At 46.5% G+C, this 16339-nt stretch overlaps 2 protein-coding genes across 7 annotated transcripts in view; one reads left to right on the plus strand and one right to left on the minus strand.

Annotated features, from left to right (window-relative positions):
* NCBP2 (nuclear cap binding protein subunit 2) overlaps nt 1-16339 on the minus strand; it is a 36825-nt gene that overhangs the window by 6389 nt on the left and 14097 nt on the right. The window contains exons 2-3 of one of the 5 annotated variants that reach the window (XM_053565070.1): nt 10152-10362; nt 6897-7042 (exon numbers count right to left, since the gene is read on the minus strand). In XM_053565070.1, the coding sequence (XP_053421045.1) occupies nt 6897-7042; nt 10152-10362 (357 nt within the window). The other 4 variants (XM_053565069.1, XM_053565072.1, XM_053565071.1 and 1 more) reach the window with 4 other exon arrangements.
* Nucleotides 3126-8832, plus strand: NCBP2AS2 (NCBP2 antisense 2 (head to head)). Of its 2 annotated transcripts, none has more exons than XM_053565075.1 (2): nt 3126-3491; nt 8633-8832. In XM_053565075.1, exons 1-2 carry the CDS (start codon nt 3224-3226, stop codon nt 8815-8817), a joined length of 453 nt encoding a protein of 150 aa, XP_053421050.1. In that variant the 5' UTR covers nt 3126-3223; the 3' UTR covers nt 8818-8832. The 2 variants fall into 2 exon arrangements, with proteins under 2 accessions (XP_053421050.1, XP_053421051.1); XM_053565076.1 differs by lacking the exon at nt 8633-8832 and adding an exon at nt 3593-3962 and having other exon boundaries at nt 3128-3491.

Consider the following 16339-nt stretch of genomic DNA (forward strand, 5'->3'; position numbering starts at 1 on the left):
CATTTGAGACCCCTTCACAGAAACCAATGTAGCTGTCCCTAGACCTAGCCTCCACATGAGGGAGGACAAATGTGATTAAATAGAAGGTCCATCAGCTGTCTCAGTCCCTTCTGACCCAGATTAGGGCTCTGACATTAACCATATAGTGGTATTCCAACTTGGACAGTAGCAGAGTAGATCCACAGTCACCCTAGAGGGCACTTTCCCAAGACTCCTCCCTCCTTCATTTACTACTCCAAATGTAATGCCGATCCAGTTTCCTTCATTCTGAGAATGACTTTACATTACTCATCCGACCTCTTTGTAGCACAGTGCTCAGAGTAACAGATCTTACTTATCACATTCAGTGTAGATTAGAGAAACTGGGAAACTGTCTAAACCCACATCAAAAGGAAACAGATTAAATGGATTGTGGTGTACCTGTAAAACTATGCAGCCGCTAGAAGTATCTACATGCAGCGATACGAAGTATCTCCAAGATGGAGTGCAAAGTGAAAAAAAGCAGGGTACAGAATATGATGGACGTGCTCCAAGTTAAACTTGTTAAAAGCACGAACATGCACAGATACCACATTCAAGAAATTGGTAAGTATGTCTGCCTCAAGAAAATGCAGGTCAAAGAGTTACATGTGTACTGTCTTATGAGTTAGGCCCTTATTTATCCCCGTTTTACACATTAGGAAATACAAGTAACATGTCTAAGGTCACAAAAAATTACTCAGTAGTTGTACATAGTAGGTGAATTAAAACCCAGTCTTATGGTGATTGGAGGGAGAGGATTTGGTGGGAATCTCACCTCATGCGTTCAACGTGAGGGTATTCAGCATACCCCATGGGCAAAGGGCTCTTCTACAACTTGAACTTTACCTTGGAAGTGAGAACACTATAACCTAAAAATTTGTACCCTTATATTAATTTGAAATAAAAATAAAAAATTAAAAAAAAAAGTAAAACCCTACTATTATTCCCAATCCCATATTGCCCTTATAAATCCACAGGACAAATGTTATGATAAAAACCGATTTCAGAACTTTGGAATGAGACAAAATGTAAAATTATGGATAGGACGCATTTTCTTTTGTCTGTCTTTACTCATACATGTAAGTAATGTCCAAATAGCCTACACCTTAAGACAATTATGGTGTAAGTACTTAAGGTATATTAATATGGAGTACATTCAGGGAACACTAGAAATTCTGCATGACAGCATCTTATTAGTATCTAAATGACGCTAATAGGCTTTAGACTGCAAAGACAGATAAATAACAGCAAAAGCTGAATTCAGCAATTCAGCTGAATTAACAATTCAGCAAGAGCTGAATTCTTTCAGTTTTTATCTTACAGAATGCTTTACATTCAAGTTGGTTATGATGTGGAACTATCCACCCACCTGCAGGGGTTAATTTGTGGTGTCAGACACTGTGGGAAGTATGCACGGTCCTTTTTGTTGTTGTTGTTGCTAGTCAGCTTTAATTAGTGTTTGTGTGTAATATGTGGTCTAAAGCAACTCGTTTTCCAGTGTACAGCAGAAAATAAAGTTGGATACCTCTGGCAGAGAACGGTAAAAGTGATACGGTGCCTAACACTTAAGCATTTAAAAACAGTTGATTGGCTCGGCACCCGTAGCTCAATGGTTAGGACGCCAGCCACATGCACTGGGGCTGATGGGTTGGAACCGGGCCAGGGCCTGCTAAACAAAAATGACAGCTACAACAACAAAAATATAGCTGGGCATTGTGGTGGGAGCCTTGTAGTCCCAGCTACTTGGGAGGCTGAGGCAAGAGTATTGCTTAAGCCCAAGAGTTGGAAGTTACTGTGAGCTATGACACCACAGCACTCTACCGAGGGCGACATAGTGAGACTGTCTCCAAAAACAAATAAAATAAAGTAAAAAGAAACTGTTGATTGAATGAATTTAAGAGCTTCCTCAATTTGGCTTCAAACAAAATTTCTTCTTCCCTATCCTAACACACTTTTCACATTCTTCACGACTACCTTCTCCTACACGTGCCTTCTCATTTCCCCCACTTTCTGAATCTTCCACAGCCTTTCCATTCATTTCTGCTTTGGATTTTGATTACTTGCCTTCATTTACAATGCCTACTATAGGGTCATAAACTCTTAACGGTGCAGAAAGTGTCTTCCCTCTCCCTCTATGGCTTAGCAGAAGGCTTCGACAACAGCGCTCAATAAAAGTTTACTAAATAATTAGGTTAATGAGCGCCCCCCTCCCACCACCTTTGCTGATACTAAAAACCTACCTTGAATATCTGCCGTGTTTCCCCTTTCCACAATATATTAACATACTCTAAACTAAAATTTCCCTTTTCTGACATCCAGCAATTCTTAGATCTTGATATCCTCAGCGTGCTTAGCTGGCCTGGTCCACCTTCCTACCCTGTGGCCTCAACGACGGCGGAGTCAGGACTTACTTAAACTCTGCCTTCTCGCCAACCACCGCGCAGAACTTCCTAATACCATCCAACCAGAGAAGGAAAGGACCTGGGGTTAAAAAAACTCTTGTATCTGGTTCAGGAAGGCACATCACCTCTGCATGCGATAGCAGTGAAAAGGACACTCTTCCCCTCATCACAATCACTGTGCTGAAGCAAAGCCCAGGAAAATGGTAGTCACCACTATTACTGCCGCTCAAACCTCTCTGCATTGGCCCGGTGCGGGGAGCGGCTGCAAGGGAACCGGGAAGCAAGGCTCAGATTTCTTTTCCTCCAGAGAAAGTGGCTTCAGTGATACGCACAAATTCTTCCAGCATCCATTCGCTGCCTCCCCCGCAGGAACTGGAGCCCCATTTGGCGTTTGGGGACACAAGCAGAATGGGGTACGACACAAAGACACAAGTGCAAAGCGTTTCTCGGCGTTCTGGCCCAGGGCCTTCCCCTCTCGCGGCCCGACCCCCCGTACCCGGAAGTGCTGGTCCCGGTACTGGCTCAGCTCCACGTAGGAGTCGCTGCGCAGCGCCTTCAGGAGGCCACCCGACATAATGCAGAGAGGTGGACAGGGACTCGGCGACTCCGGGAAAACGAGGCACCTATGGCGTCGGCGGAAGCGGAAACGCGCGGCGGCCAAAAGTGGGACTCGTCGTGCCCAATCCGAGCGTGGCAGTGTCGTCATCAGGCGGCGCGGGCGCCGACCTGGTCCGTCGTGGAGCGACGCCGATCGGAAGGTGAGAGCGGCGTGCTCCCGGTTCCCGGGCGCTGGGAGGAAGATGGTTCTCCGGCGGCTGCTGGCCGTTCTGCTACACAGCCCGCAGCTGGTGGAGCGTCTGGCCGAGTCGTGGCCCATCCGACGTGCGGCGCAGCTCACAGCCTTCGCCCTGCTGCAGGCCCAGCTACGCGGCCAGGACGCAGCCCGCCGCCTGCGGGATCTCGCGGCTGGGCCTGCAGGGTCCTTGGGCCGCCGCGCTGAGCGATTCAAGGACACCTTCACCCACGAGCTACGCCGCGGCCTTCGGGACCGCCCGGGGTCACCGCCAGGTAACCAGAGGGGCCCGGGTGCTAGCACTTAACCCCTGCCTGGGTTGGGTCGAGGTCGCTTACTTTTCCTTTTGGGCTCTACACCGGCCTCGGCGTTAAAGAATCATCCAGAGCAGTGAGCACGGCTTCGAATCCCGAATCGGATTGTTGGCCTGCGGACGTCCCATGCGTAAGAACTTAGGCTAAAACGACATCCCGGTTGAAGTCCTGTGATTGGACAGCGCACAGTGTGGAGAAAGACCCCGAAGCCTGACAGAGGTATAGACTGGACTTGGACACAGCAGGTACCGAGAACCACAGAACGAACCACAGCCAGAGAGAGAGCCTTCCCTCCGCAAATGGGACTAAAACTCTTAGTGGATGCAGCTGCAGCTGCGGTGCTGTCGCAGGACAATTAACTCCAGGGAAGGTCATGGATAGAGAGAAGCCTGCAGCTGCCCAAATCCTCTGATTAAATATGTGAGCTAAGAAGCATGAGTGTGGTACTTCTCAGACAAGATGGATACTGGGGGCTATAAGCAATAATGGCAATAATAGTTGACACATACTGAGTGCTTATACTGTGCTGGTACTTAATCATTGCACTCTATGGTAGTGCCTCTGATTTATTACAACCACATTCATAGAAGGAGGTGAACTACTTCTTAAGTTGTCCAAAGCCTTACGAGTGGGATGTGAGCAGAGTCATTTGACTCCAGGGCATAAGTCACAGCTCTTTGCGACATTTACACTGATGCTCAATGCCTGTCTTCCCCCAGCATCACCACCAGGCGGTAAGAGTACTGCTTACCACGGGACAAGCTACCCAGATTCCTATTCCCCATTTTAGAGGTCCTACGATGCAAACCAATATTATGGTCTAACGAATGGACCCTTGATTAAAGAGCCCATTATAAACAGAAATTTGATCCTCCTAGCTCAATTTCTGATCATTTCTAATTAGGCTACAAGGTTAATCATGCACTCTAGGAAGCTTGAAGCCATAGGAAAAGCTTTTGGGCTGGTAACCAGATACTGAGCATTGTGTGTTCTCGGTTCCCACTGGGGTAGGATGAGACGGCCTAAGACCCACAGCACTACTGAGAAGATAGAACATCTGGCCTCCCTAATCTGGGAGAAAGATTCTTTTTGGGGGGTGGGGGTGGGAAATGATTCTTAAGGGCAGGTGCAGGAATGACTGGAGAATTTCCCACCATTTCTTAGGTACAGGAGAAGAGAAGGGGGAGAAAATCTCCAGAATGATTTGTATGGGTAATAAACACTGAGGCAGTTGGCACCAAAATGCCATTGAGTACACTGCCCCTTCCACTTCCATGCTTAAAGTGCTTACTAAGAGATGTGCCTGTTGAGCCAGGGACATAATGTTGTGGACTCCCAAGAATGACATAGTGTTAGGTGGCAGGCTGCTCAGAGAGGTGTTGTACAGATTGGGAAATGGGCTGAGTAGAAGTGTTTTTCTCAAGATTACACACTAAGTGGTGACAGACCAGTGACCAGAACTTGGGTCCCCTGAGTAGAGACCCAAGTAGAGAACCACTTGTTCTCTACTTTGCCACACTGCTTTCCATGTATCTGGAAGGTCAGATTGGCCTTAGAAAGCCCAAGGGTTGTCATGATAGTAAGAAGTAAGGCACCATGAAAAGTTTGGGAGAGGTCATTTAAGGATGTCATTAGCAGCTCATTGTCTTTTTTCATAACCAGGCGCTATTATATATTTAAAACATCACAGTGGCTGGAAGGAATAGGGCAGGAATAGACATTAGTTGCCATTGGTTACATCAGGGTCCTTTGGGGACCTTGAATTTGGGACTGTGACAGGTCAGATCTTTGGTCTCTTAGGGAAGAGTGCCAGTTCACACAGAAGGCAGAACAGCCAATAGCTGTCCCCAGGAGAGGCAGCAGTGGGAATTCCAAAGGAGAACCACAGCCCTGTCCTGGTATCCAGCCCAGCTGCCCAAGTAGAAAATGGAGTGACACTTTCTGTGGCTGGATCTCAGGCAGTGGCTGCTCTGTCATAACTCTGTCATACTGTCAGGCTTCAGCCCCCAGCTCCATGATATGAAGACTGAGATGGTCTCTCCAAGCCCCATTCAGCAGGGAAGACAGGGCTGGTGGATCCTCCAGGGTCAAATGAGGAAACATGAGAGTCTCATTCTTGAGGTGGATGCTGCACCTCTCCACAGCATGCCTGGTGGTGCCAGGGGTCACCACAAAGAGGCGGCAGAGCCACGGCCCACCAGCCGCTTGGCAGGCTGGTTGTCTGGAGAAGCTTTTCAGTGATTGGCACAAGACCCAGTCTTCTGTCCCACCCATGTCCACCACCTCTACTGGTGACCCCAGGCCTGGGAGGTGGAGGAGGTGCCGGGGGGGCATGTAGGTGTGGGTAAAGAGGAGTGTGTAGTGGGTGGGGGTGCTTGGGAGCACAGGGGTGTGGACCACCTGCTCCAGGTACTCCAGGCCGGGAACCAGCCCCCCCTGATGCAGGCAGCCAAAGAAGAAGGCACCCAGGGCATTGAAGAGAAACAGGGTGCCCTTCCAGGGCACAGGCCGGGTCCGTGGACTGCAAAGCAGGACTAAGGGAACCAGGAGGGGGATTAGGAACCGAGGTTCCTGGTGGCAAAAGGCAGACAGCAAGGCCAAGGGCATGAAGTAAAGGAGAAGGAGGTAAGATCTGGTGCTTGGCCAGGCACCCAGCGCCCTCTGGAAGCCCATTTGTGCAAAGGTCTGGCGGCAGACCTGGAGCTGTTGCCAGGCAGCCTGCAAGGCCTGGGCATGCAACACCCCAAAGAGCAGAAAGCCATTGACTGCCAGGTGAGTGAGCCGCACATGGGTGCCATGCCGGGCCAGGTTTTGGGGATCAAGGTTGTAGTATAAGAAGTTGACAGGGGTAAGAACAAGGGTACTGGATTGAGAGGGGCTGGAGAAGTACCAGCTGTCCGTGGCTATAAACACTGCTGCTGTGAGGGCTGCCCCAGGGAAGAGTGTCAGGGCCTCTCTGGCTAGGGGCTTGAAACCAGGGTTTGTGGCTCCATGAGTGCCCCAGAGGAAAAGGGGGACAAGAGCAAAGGCCAGAAAGGTGGGCCGGTTGAAGAAGCCAGCAGCCACGATGCCCCCAAGAAGCCAGCTGTGCCACCATGGACCTGGAGCAGACTTCTTAAGTGTGGGGCTCCTGATAATACGGGGGGACACAAGCACCAGCAGCCATGCAAAGAGCAGCCCCTCAATGTTGTTGGAGAAGGTCCTCGTGTAGAAGACCAGGGTGACGTAGGACCCAGAGAGCAGGACCAGAGCATTCCAGCGATTCGCCCCCCACAGTGGGGCCAGGTGGTACACAGCCCCATCTAGGGCAAAGGAGAAGGCAGTGAGGAGGAGCCGGGGGCCCACCAGCAGTACGTAGCCACTCACCAGGCCAGGCCATGGCCCCAGCTCTTCCCAGAGCCTGAGCAGCCAGAAGGTAGAGCCAGAGGTCAGTAGAGGGAAGACCACCGTGCGGCAGGAGCTGCTGGGGTAAAACTCCCAAGGCCGGGTGGCCTGCACACCCAGGATGTCCTCTGCAGAGAGAGAGGCAGAGGTGAGCTGATTCCAAACTTAGGGATGAGATGGGCAAAATTCTAAGATGGTACCCAAGATTTCCCACTCCCTGGTGCACACACCCTGCGTAATCCCTGGACTGGGCACAGGACAGATTTTACTGCTGTGATTAGGTTATGTTATATGGGAGCCTGGCCGTAAAGTGAAAGGACTATTGAGTGGGCCTGACCTGGTACTGAAGCCCTTTAAAAGCAGATTTTTCTCCTAGTGAAAGCAGAAGAGGCAGAGATTCAAAGCAGGAGGAGGATGCGATGTCCACTGCTGGCTTAAAAGATGCAAGGGGACACTGGCCAGGAATGTGGGTGGCCTGTAGAAGCTGATAGCAAGAAAATGGGGACTTTAATCTCATAGCTGAAATGACTAAATTCTGCTAGAATTAGAGAGCTTCCAGCCTTGCCCATACCTTGATTTCAAACTCATGACACCCTGAGCAGCGAGTCCATGCAGGACTTTTGATCTGCGGAACTACAAACTCACAGATGGGTGCAGTCCGAGGCTGCCAGGTTGGATGATTCTTGATGTAGCAATAGGAGCAAATATGGGGAAGCTCAAGGTGATGCCCCACCTTGTGAAGGGGGTGGAAGGAACATGCCTGAGAGATGGGCTGACAATGTCCCCTGGAAAAGGGTTGTGAATGAAGAGGCTTTATTCCTCTTCTCAGAGTTCTAAGCTCTCACCAGTCAGAAACTCATCTCTGTGATTGTTCTCCAGGAAAGGGGATGTGACAGTGGAGGGGGTGAGCCATCAGGATTATTGTCAAAGGAGATTTTGTGTGTGATACCCTAAATTTTTTATAAGAAGAATATATCCAACTTGTACTTCTACCATTAAAAAAATAAATTGGGTGCAGTGGCTCTTGCCTGTGGTCCCAGCTATTCAGAGGGCTGAGGCAGGAAGATCTCTTGAACCTAGGAGTTTGAGACCAGCCTGGGCAATATAGTGAGACCTCATCTCTAAAAATTTAAATAATTTAAAAAGGTAAAAAAAACAAAAAAACCCCAAAACAACCTTGTTGTCTGGTCTGTGACTCTGCATCCCAATGCCCCCAAAACCTGAGAGGTGGGGGTGAGAGTTCAAACTCTTAATTTCTGCAGCTCCACTCCAACGCCCCTTGTCCACAGCATTTCAGGCTAGATAACCTTGCTGGTTGTTTAGAGCTGCTTATGTGGCCTGGGGATCATTCAGGCTCATTGCTTCTGCTATTTACTCCTCCAGCATTTTATGTATCGATGTCAGATGGTAAAAGGGGAACAGAAAATCTAGGATCAGATCAATCTGGCTGCTCTTTACTGGCTCAGGTTTTGGTTATTATTATTACTGTTTGTTATTTAGAGACAAGGTCTTGCTCTGCTGCTGGGGCTAAAGTGCAGTGGTGTCATCAGAGCTCACTGCAGCCTCAAACTCCTGAGCTCACGAGATTCTGCCACCTTAGCCTCTGGAGCTGGAACTACAGTCGCATACCATGACACATCACTAATATTTTTTATTTTATTTTACATATGTGTGTGTATATATGTATATATATATATATTTTTTTTTTTTTGAGACAGAGCCTCAAGCTGTCGCCCTTGGTAGAGTGCTGTGGCTTCACACCTCACAGCAACTTTCAACTCCTGGGCTCAAGCGATTCTCCTGCCTCAGCCTCCCAAGTAGCTGGGACTATAGGCGCCTGCCACAACACCCGGCTATTTTTGGTTGCAGCCGTCATTGTTTGGCGGGCCTGGGCTGGATTTGAACCCGCCAGCTCAGGTGTATGTGGCTGGCGCCTTAGCCTCTTAAGCCACAGGTGCCAAGCCTTTATATTTATTTTTGAGACAGAGTCTCACTCTGTGCCTTGGGTAGAGTACCATGGTGTCACAGCAACATCAAAATCTTGGACTTGAACAATCCTCTGGCCTCAGCCTCTCAAGTAGCTGGGACTGCAGGTGCCTGCAACAATGCCTGGCTAGTTTTCTATTGTTAGTAGAAATTGGGTCTCGCTCTTGCTCAGGCTTGTCTGGAACTCCTGAGCTCAAATGATGCACCTGCCCCAGCTTCCCAGAGTACTAGGATTATAGACCTGAGCCACTGTGCTCAGCCTAATTTTTTAAACAGTTTTTTTAGAGATGAGATCTTGCTGTATTTCCCAGTCTGGTCTCAAACTCCTGGCCACAAGTAATCTTCCCATCCCAACCTGCCAAAGTGTTAGGAGTATAGGCAGGAGGCATTGTGTATGGCCTGGATCGGGCTTTAAAAATATGTGGGAAAGAATCCTGAACCTTTTAACTTAAAAAAAAAAACAATCCACTTATTAAGCAAAGGTAGCTGTATGTCTGCCCATTATCTAGTCCTTATTCTTCCTTAGTCTCTCTAGCGGGGCACTTGGTCAGGTATAAAAAGAATATTTCCCATCTTTTTTTTTTTTTTTTCAGCTAGGGGTGGTTATGATACACTCCAACCAATAAAATATAAATGGGTCAAAAGTATGTGACTTCACAAATATGACTTAAAGAGAGTAAGTATGCCCATCTCTTCTGTCAGCTGGAAAACCTATTTTTGGACTTGATAGCTGGCACTCAAGCAGCCACCTTGAACCATGAAGAAGAAGCCATAAGCCCACAGCATCTGAAAAGCCTCAAGGCCCCTGGCAGCCATCCTCATGGCGTGCCCTATACCACCTAGCAGAGAAGCTCTAACAAGCAGAGATCATAGATCTGTATTCCCTCACATGAACCTACAGAAGAAATGTTTCATTACCTCAGCTCACAGTCCTGTGTACGCTTTCCTGACTCCCAGGGAAGCCCAACTCTAAAATTGTTCCAACGAGAGGTCCAACACAACTTTCATTCTAAATGAGCTGTGCTATTTAAGAAGGAAAACATCAAAGAGGTATGAGGATCATTCTGAAGGTCAGGAAGGAGAAGTGAAGTCCCACTTCTAAGTTCTTAACCCAGAGGGCCTTCTGCCACTTTGCTTGTGGATTTGCAGCTCATCTGTACAGATATGCTTCTCCCTCTCCACAAAGTAGCCCACCAGAGCCTCAGCCAGACTCTGCTGCAACTTCATCTTAACTACACATGGGAGCTTTACCTGCCATCACCTCAGGTGACTGGAAGAACTCATCTGGGTGCACGTAGCCTGTCTGCGGAAGGAGACACCACAGCACTCGGAGCAGGCTGAGGCTGCCCCAAAGCACCCTGGCTGCCATCTTCAGATCAAATTGTTGCCAAAACTCCAGGCTGAGAGCCTGGAATGACTTCCCAGCTGCTGCAGATGCTACTCTGGATCCACAGCTCGGCATCTGTTGGAGGTAACATTGTTAGTTATCATAATGTAAAACAATATGTTCAAGTATCTGAACAAACTCAAAATCGATCTATATTTAATAAAAGTGAGGAGAATGATCGTAGCTACTTTTGTTTATTTGTTTATTCATTTATTTACAGAATCTCACTCTGTTCAGGCTAGCGTGCTGTGGTGTCAGCTGACAGCAACCTCAAACTCCTGGGCTCAAAGTGGTCCTTCTCCCTCAGCCTCCGGAGTAGCTAGAACCACAGGCACCCACTACACCACCCAGCTAATTTTTCTATTTTTAGTAGATACAGGGTCTCTCTCATCCTCCTGCCTTGGGCTCCCAAAGTTCTAGGATTACATAGCCATCAAGCCATTCAATGTTCACTAAGTGCCAGGCACTTTTATGCATATCTTATTTAATCTTTTCCACAATCTGAGGACTTGCTATACCTATTTATGGATGGTGAAACTGAGGCCTCTGTTGATATAGCCTTGTTACTTGCTAAGACTTTCACATCCGCTGGAACTTGCCTTTTGGACCGTGATGGGAACTTACATAACTCCTCTCCATGAGAATTCTGACTCCCTCAACTCAAAGATCAGTGAATATCTGAGTCCATTGCATGCAGGAGTAACATCTCTGGTGAACAGGAAGGCAAGTTTGACAACTTGTTTGTCACTCCTCCAGAAATGGTGACTTTACCCTGACTTCCTGACCTTAGCATTGTAAACCCTGGTCTTAGTTATGACTCTCAAGTGTAATGTCATTATGTCATCAAGACAGACAACTTGTCAAGAAGATGAAGCGAAGCAATGGAACAGAACATAGTAGGGGGCCTCTGGGTGCTCACTGAAACCTCATAGAACTTGAAAGTTAAGGTTTGCAGCCTCTACTCAAACTTTCTTTTTTTTTTTTTTTTTTTGTAGAGACAGAGTGTCACTTTATGGCCCTCGGTAGAGTGCCCTGGCCTCACACAGCTCACAGCAACCTCCAACTCCTGGGCTTAAGCGATTCTCTTGCCTCAGCCTCCCCAGTAGCTGGGACTACAGGCGCCCGCCACAACGCCCGGCTATCTACTCAAACTTTCTAACGGAATTGTGTTTTTTTCCTAGAGCCAGTGAATATCTTGGCTTCTAGAATAGAGTTTTTCAGATAGAAAATGAGACCAATGGTATATACATATGTCAGACCATCACATTGTACCCCATAAATACATATGCAATTATTATTTATCAATTACAATTAAAATTTTAAAAGATAAGGTCAAACTTAGTGCTAGGATGCAAAAGGTTGGATCAGAATAGTTTTCCTTATCAATAGCAAACACGATATTGCAAGACAAGGGTGGGTAGGGAGGGTGGGCACAATATCCATCACAAAGGCAAAAACTTGGCTAGGCGAGGTAGCTCACACCTGTAATCCTAGCACTCTGGGAGGCTGAGGCGGGAGGCTCGGTTGAGCTCAGAAGTTCCAGACCAGCCTGAGCAAGAGCGAGACCCTGTCTTTACTAAAAATAAAAAGAAAATTAGCCAGTCTCAGTGGCAGGCACCTGTAGTTCCAGCTACTCTGGAGGCTGAGGCAGGAGTATTGCTTGAGCCCAGGAATTTGACGTTGCTGTGAATTGAGCTAATGCCAGGGCACCCTACCCAGGGCAACAGAGTGAGACTGTCTCAAAATGAAACAAAACCCAAACAAACACAACAAAAAAAGAAATGCACAAACTTTGGAGTCCTGCAGGCCTGGTTCAAATCTGGACTCTGCTGTTATTACTGCATTGCCTTGAACAAGCTGGTTATATCCTGAAATCTCTGGTTTCTCATCGATAAAGTCAGATGAGAGTATCAGCTTCGTAGGATTGAGTGTTATGTAAAGAGTGGTGCATGGAAGGCACTTAGTTCACAGAACTTGCCCATCTAAGTGATCAGTGCAAAGTCACTCTTCCCACTCTTAGTTGAGGCACAAATAATAAAATCCAGGCTACTGGGCTGTCACCATGTAACACCAGCACTGCCTCTACCTTGCTGAGCTCCAGTCTAAGTGGGTGGTAAGTAAGGAGGCCTTTATACCATGGCTTCACAGGCCTGGTTTGGGGCACTCTGTGAAATTAGATGCTACAAGAAATCCTCTGAATTTCTGATTAACAAATTTCCTTTCCAGCATCTGGTGGGAGAAAGCTCAGGACTTCAAGACAGGTCTGCACTTCCAGAGTGCAGATATTGGTGCTTGGCAGGAGGCAAGTGAACCCTACCTGGTTGGCCTTTTTGAAGACACCAACCTGTGTGCTACCCATGCCAGATGTGTAGCAGTTATGCCAGAGGACACCCAGCTAGCACACTGCATGCCTGGAGAATGTGCCTGAGAATCCACCATCATGAGAAAACATTTCATTCTCAAAAACAAAAAATTCTGAACCTCAGATATTTTTTCCCCACAGGGTTAAGAGATACCTAAGTACAGGATTGCAAGTGGAAAAATAGGTGAGGGAAGTTGTCAGGTTTTCCATTTTTCATTTGTGTGTGAATTTTTAATATAAATGCAGGAGCGTGAAGCATTAATGCAAGTCAAAATGCTTCAGTGAACAAGTTTCAGCAGTTCAACCTAGTAACAGTTATAAATGACCCTGTTAAATCTTTCTAGACAGGGGCGGTGCCTGTGGCTCAGTGAGTAGGGCACCGGCCCCATATGCCGAGGGTGGCGGGTTCAAACCCAGCCCCGGCCAAACTGCAACCGAAAAATAGCCGGGCGTTGTGGCGGGCGCCTGTAGTCCCAGCTGCTCCGGAGGCTGAGGCAAGAGAATCGCGTAAGCCCAAGAGTTAGAGGTTGCTGTGAGCCGTGTGCCACCACGGCACTCTACCCGAGGGCGGTACAGTGAGACTCTGTCTCTACAAAAAAAAAAAAAAAATCTTTCTAGACAATGCCAGCATTTGGATTTTTTAAGAACAAGTAAACTTCTTATTGATGGCCACTAAATGGTATTTGTAGAATTTTTATTATACAGTAGAATCCATCCATCACTGTACTTTTTAAACTGAGTTGTCCTACCTGTGAATACATTTTTTTTTTTTTGAGACAGAGCCTCAAGCTGTTGCCCTGGGTAGAATGCCATGGCATCACAGCTCACAGCAACCTCCAACTCTTGGGCTCAAGCGATTCTCTTGCCTCAGCCTCCCAAGTAGCTGGGACTACAGGTGCCTGCCACAACGCCCAGCTATTTTTTGGTTGCAGCCGTCGTCGTTTGGCAGGCCCAGGCTGGATTCGAACCCACCAGCTCAGGTGTATGTGGCTGGTGCCTTAGCTGCTTGTGCCACAGGCACTGAGCCGCAAATACATATTTTTAATGTTGTCTGTCTTCTGTGCTGCTCTTGTTAGTTTACTATTAAAATACATTGAACTATACTTTTTTTTTTAAATTGCAGTTTGGCTGGGGCCAGGTTCAAACCCACCACCCTCGGTATATGGGGCCGGTGCCCTACTCACTGAGTCACAGGCACTTCCCAATACATTGAATTATAAAAAATATCCAGGCCAGGCGTGTGGCTCACCACAGTGTAATCCTAGTATTCTGGTAGGCCGACATGGGTGGATCGCTTGGGATCGGGAGCTCGGGAGTTTGAGACCGGCCTGAGCTAGAGCAATACCCTGTTTCTAAAAATAGCTGGGTATTGTGCTGGGTGCCCATAGTCCCAGCTACTTGGGAGGCTGAGGCAAGAGGATGTCTTGAGCCCAGGAGTCTGAGGTTTCAGTGATGATGCCACAGCACTCTAGTCAGGGTGACAGAGTCAGACTCTTGTCTCCAAAAAAAAAAAAAAAGAATATGTTCACTGTGGCTTTTTCATACTTAGCTTTTATTATGTTGAGGTAGTTTCCTTCTACTCCTAGTGTTGAATTTTGGGTTTTTTTTTTTTGAGATAGTCTCACTGTGTTGCCCTTGGTAGAGTGCTGTGGTGTCACAGCTCATGGCAACCTCCAGCTCTTCAGCTTAGGTGATTCTCTTGCCTCAGCCTCCTGAGTAGCTAGGACCACAGGTGCCTGCCACAACGCCTGGCTATTTTTTGTTGCAGTTTGGCCGGGGCCATGTTCGAACCCTCCACCCTTGGTATATGGGGCTGGCACCCTACTCCCTGAGCCATAGGTGCCGCCCTGGATTGATTTTCTTTCCATTCCTTTCTCTTCCTAACAGTTTGGAAGTTATGTCCTGGATTTCCACTATATTATAAAATACAGTATACCATTTAATAATTTAATATTTAATGTACTGTGGTTTTTGTTTTCATTATGATGGGTCTAGGTGTACATTTCTTTTTATTTATCATTGTTGGAATCTTTTTTTTTTTTTGCTTTTTGAACCTGTGGACTAGGGTCTGTGTCATTTACAGAAAGTATTCCTCCATTATTTCTTCAAATATCATCTTTTCTACTCTTTATTTACTCTCTCTTTCTCTCAAACTATGATTAAATGTAGACAGCCTCAGTCTATATTCAATGTCTTTTTAAACTTCCATTTTATATTTTCCATATCTTTATCTCTCTGGGCTATATTACACATAAGTTCTATCTTCCATGTCTAATCATTCCTTCAGCCATACCTAATCAGTGATCCTCCTGCCTCAGCCTCCTGAGTATCTGGGACGATAGGCCACTGCACCTGGCTCACTTTTCTAGTTTTTGTAGAGGTCTTGCTCTTGTTCAGGCTGATTTTGAACTCCTATCCTCAAGTGATCCTCCAACCTCGGCCTCCCCAATAGATGTGAGCCACCACCGCTGGCCATATTTTTCTTTTCTATAAGTTGTTTGTTTTTTCCACATCTGCTTTCTCTTTAGTGATATTGTCAAGGTTCTCTCTTTATCTATTAAATTACACACACATACTTATTTGATTACTAGTTCTAATAATTCCAACATCTAAAGTTTAGGTCTGAATATGCTGTCTTATTTCTGCTGGTCTCACTTAGTGCCCTGTTTACATGCAGATTTAGTGAATTATTTTATTTTCTTTGGAATATTCCTTGTGGGAATTCTTTGAGGACAGGGATGAAGGCAAATTCCTGAGTTCCACTGGAAAGGATTTACACTTGCTTCTGTCAGGTACTATGGGTATTGCAAATCTAGGACCATTTTTATTTTTATTTATTTTACAAATTAATATGAGGGTACACATTTTTAGGTTACATTGTTCTCACTTCCAGGGTAAAGTTCCAGTTGTAAAAGAACCCCTCGCCCAGGAGGTGTATTATACACCCTCACGATGTGCATGTTAGGTGAGATCCCACCTCATGTCCTCCCTCCTTCTGCCAATTGTCTTCCCCATCCCCCCCCTTTTATCCAAAGAGAATCAATTTTTGTCAATGGTGAGAGGTGTGGGTCCAGTTTCAGTCTTCTGAAAGTGATAACTTCCCCCCAGTGCCTGCTTTTGTTAGGCTTATAGAAGATCAAATGACAATATGCGGCTGGGTTAATCTCTAGATTCTCTAACCTGTTCCATATATCTACGTCTCTATTTTTGGGCCAGTACTACAGTACCATGCTGTTTTGATCACTATAGACTTGTAGTATAACCTGAAATCTTGGCAATGTGATGCTTTCAGATTTGTTTTTATTTCTAAGAACTGTATTTGCTATTTGGAGTTTTTTCTGGTTCTATATGAATAGAAGTACTATTTTTTCAAGTTCTTTAAAGTATGACATTGGTGCTTTGATGGAGATTGCTTTAAATTTATAGATTGCTTTGGGTAGTATGGACATTTTAACAGTGTTGTTTCATCCCAGCCATGAGCATGGCATTTTCTTCCATTTGTTGACATCTTCTGCTATTTCCTTTCTCAAAGTTTCAAAATTCTCTTTATAGAGATCTTTCACTTCTTTTGTTAGCTATAGCCCCAGATATTTCATCTTTTTTGGCACTATTGTGAAAGGAATAGAGTCTTTGATTTTATTCTCAGCTTGACAATTGTTGGCATATATGAAGGCTACTGATTTGGGGTAT

This window comes from Nycticebus coucang, chromosome 16 (assembly GCF_027406575.1).
Source record: "Nycticebus coucang isolate mNycCou1 chromosome 16, mNycCou1.pri, whole genome shotgun sequence".
In the NCBI taxonomy this organism is placed as follows: domain Eukaryota; kingdom Metazoa; phylum Chordata; class Mammalia; order Primates; family Lorisidae; genus Nycticebus; species Nycticebus coucang.

Coding starts and splice junctions, on each gene's coding strand:
- NCBP2AS2 (XM_053565075.1), top strand. CDS start 3,224: ATGGTTCTCCGGCGGCTGCTGGCCGTTCTGCTACACAGCCCGCAGCTG. Junction 3,492..8,632: donor CCGCCCGGGGTCACCGCCAG/GTAACCAGAGGG, acceptor TTTTTGAGACAG/AGCCTCAAGCTGTCGCCCTT.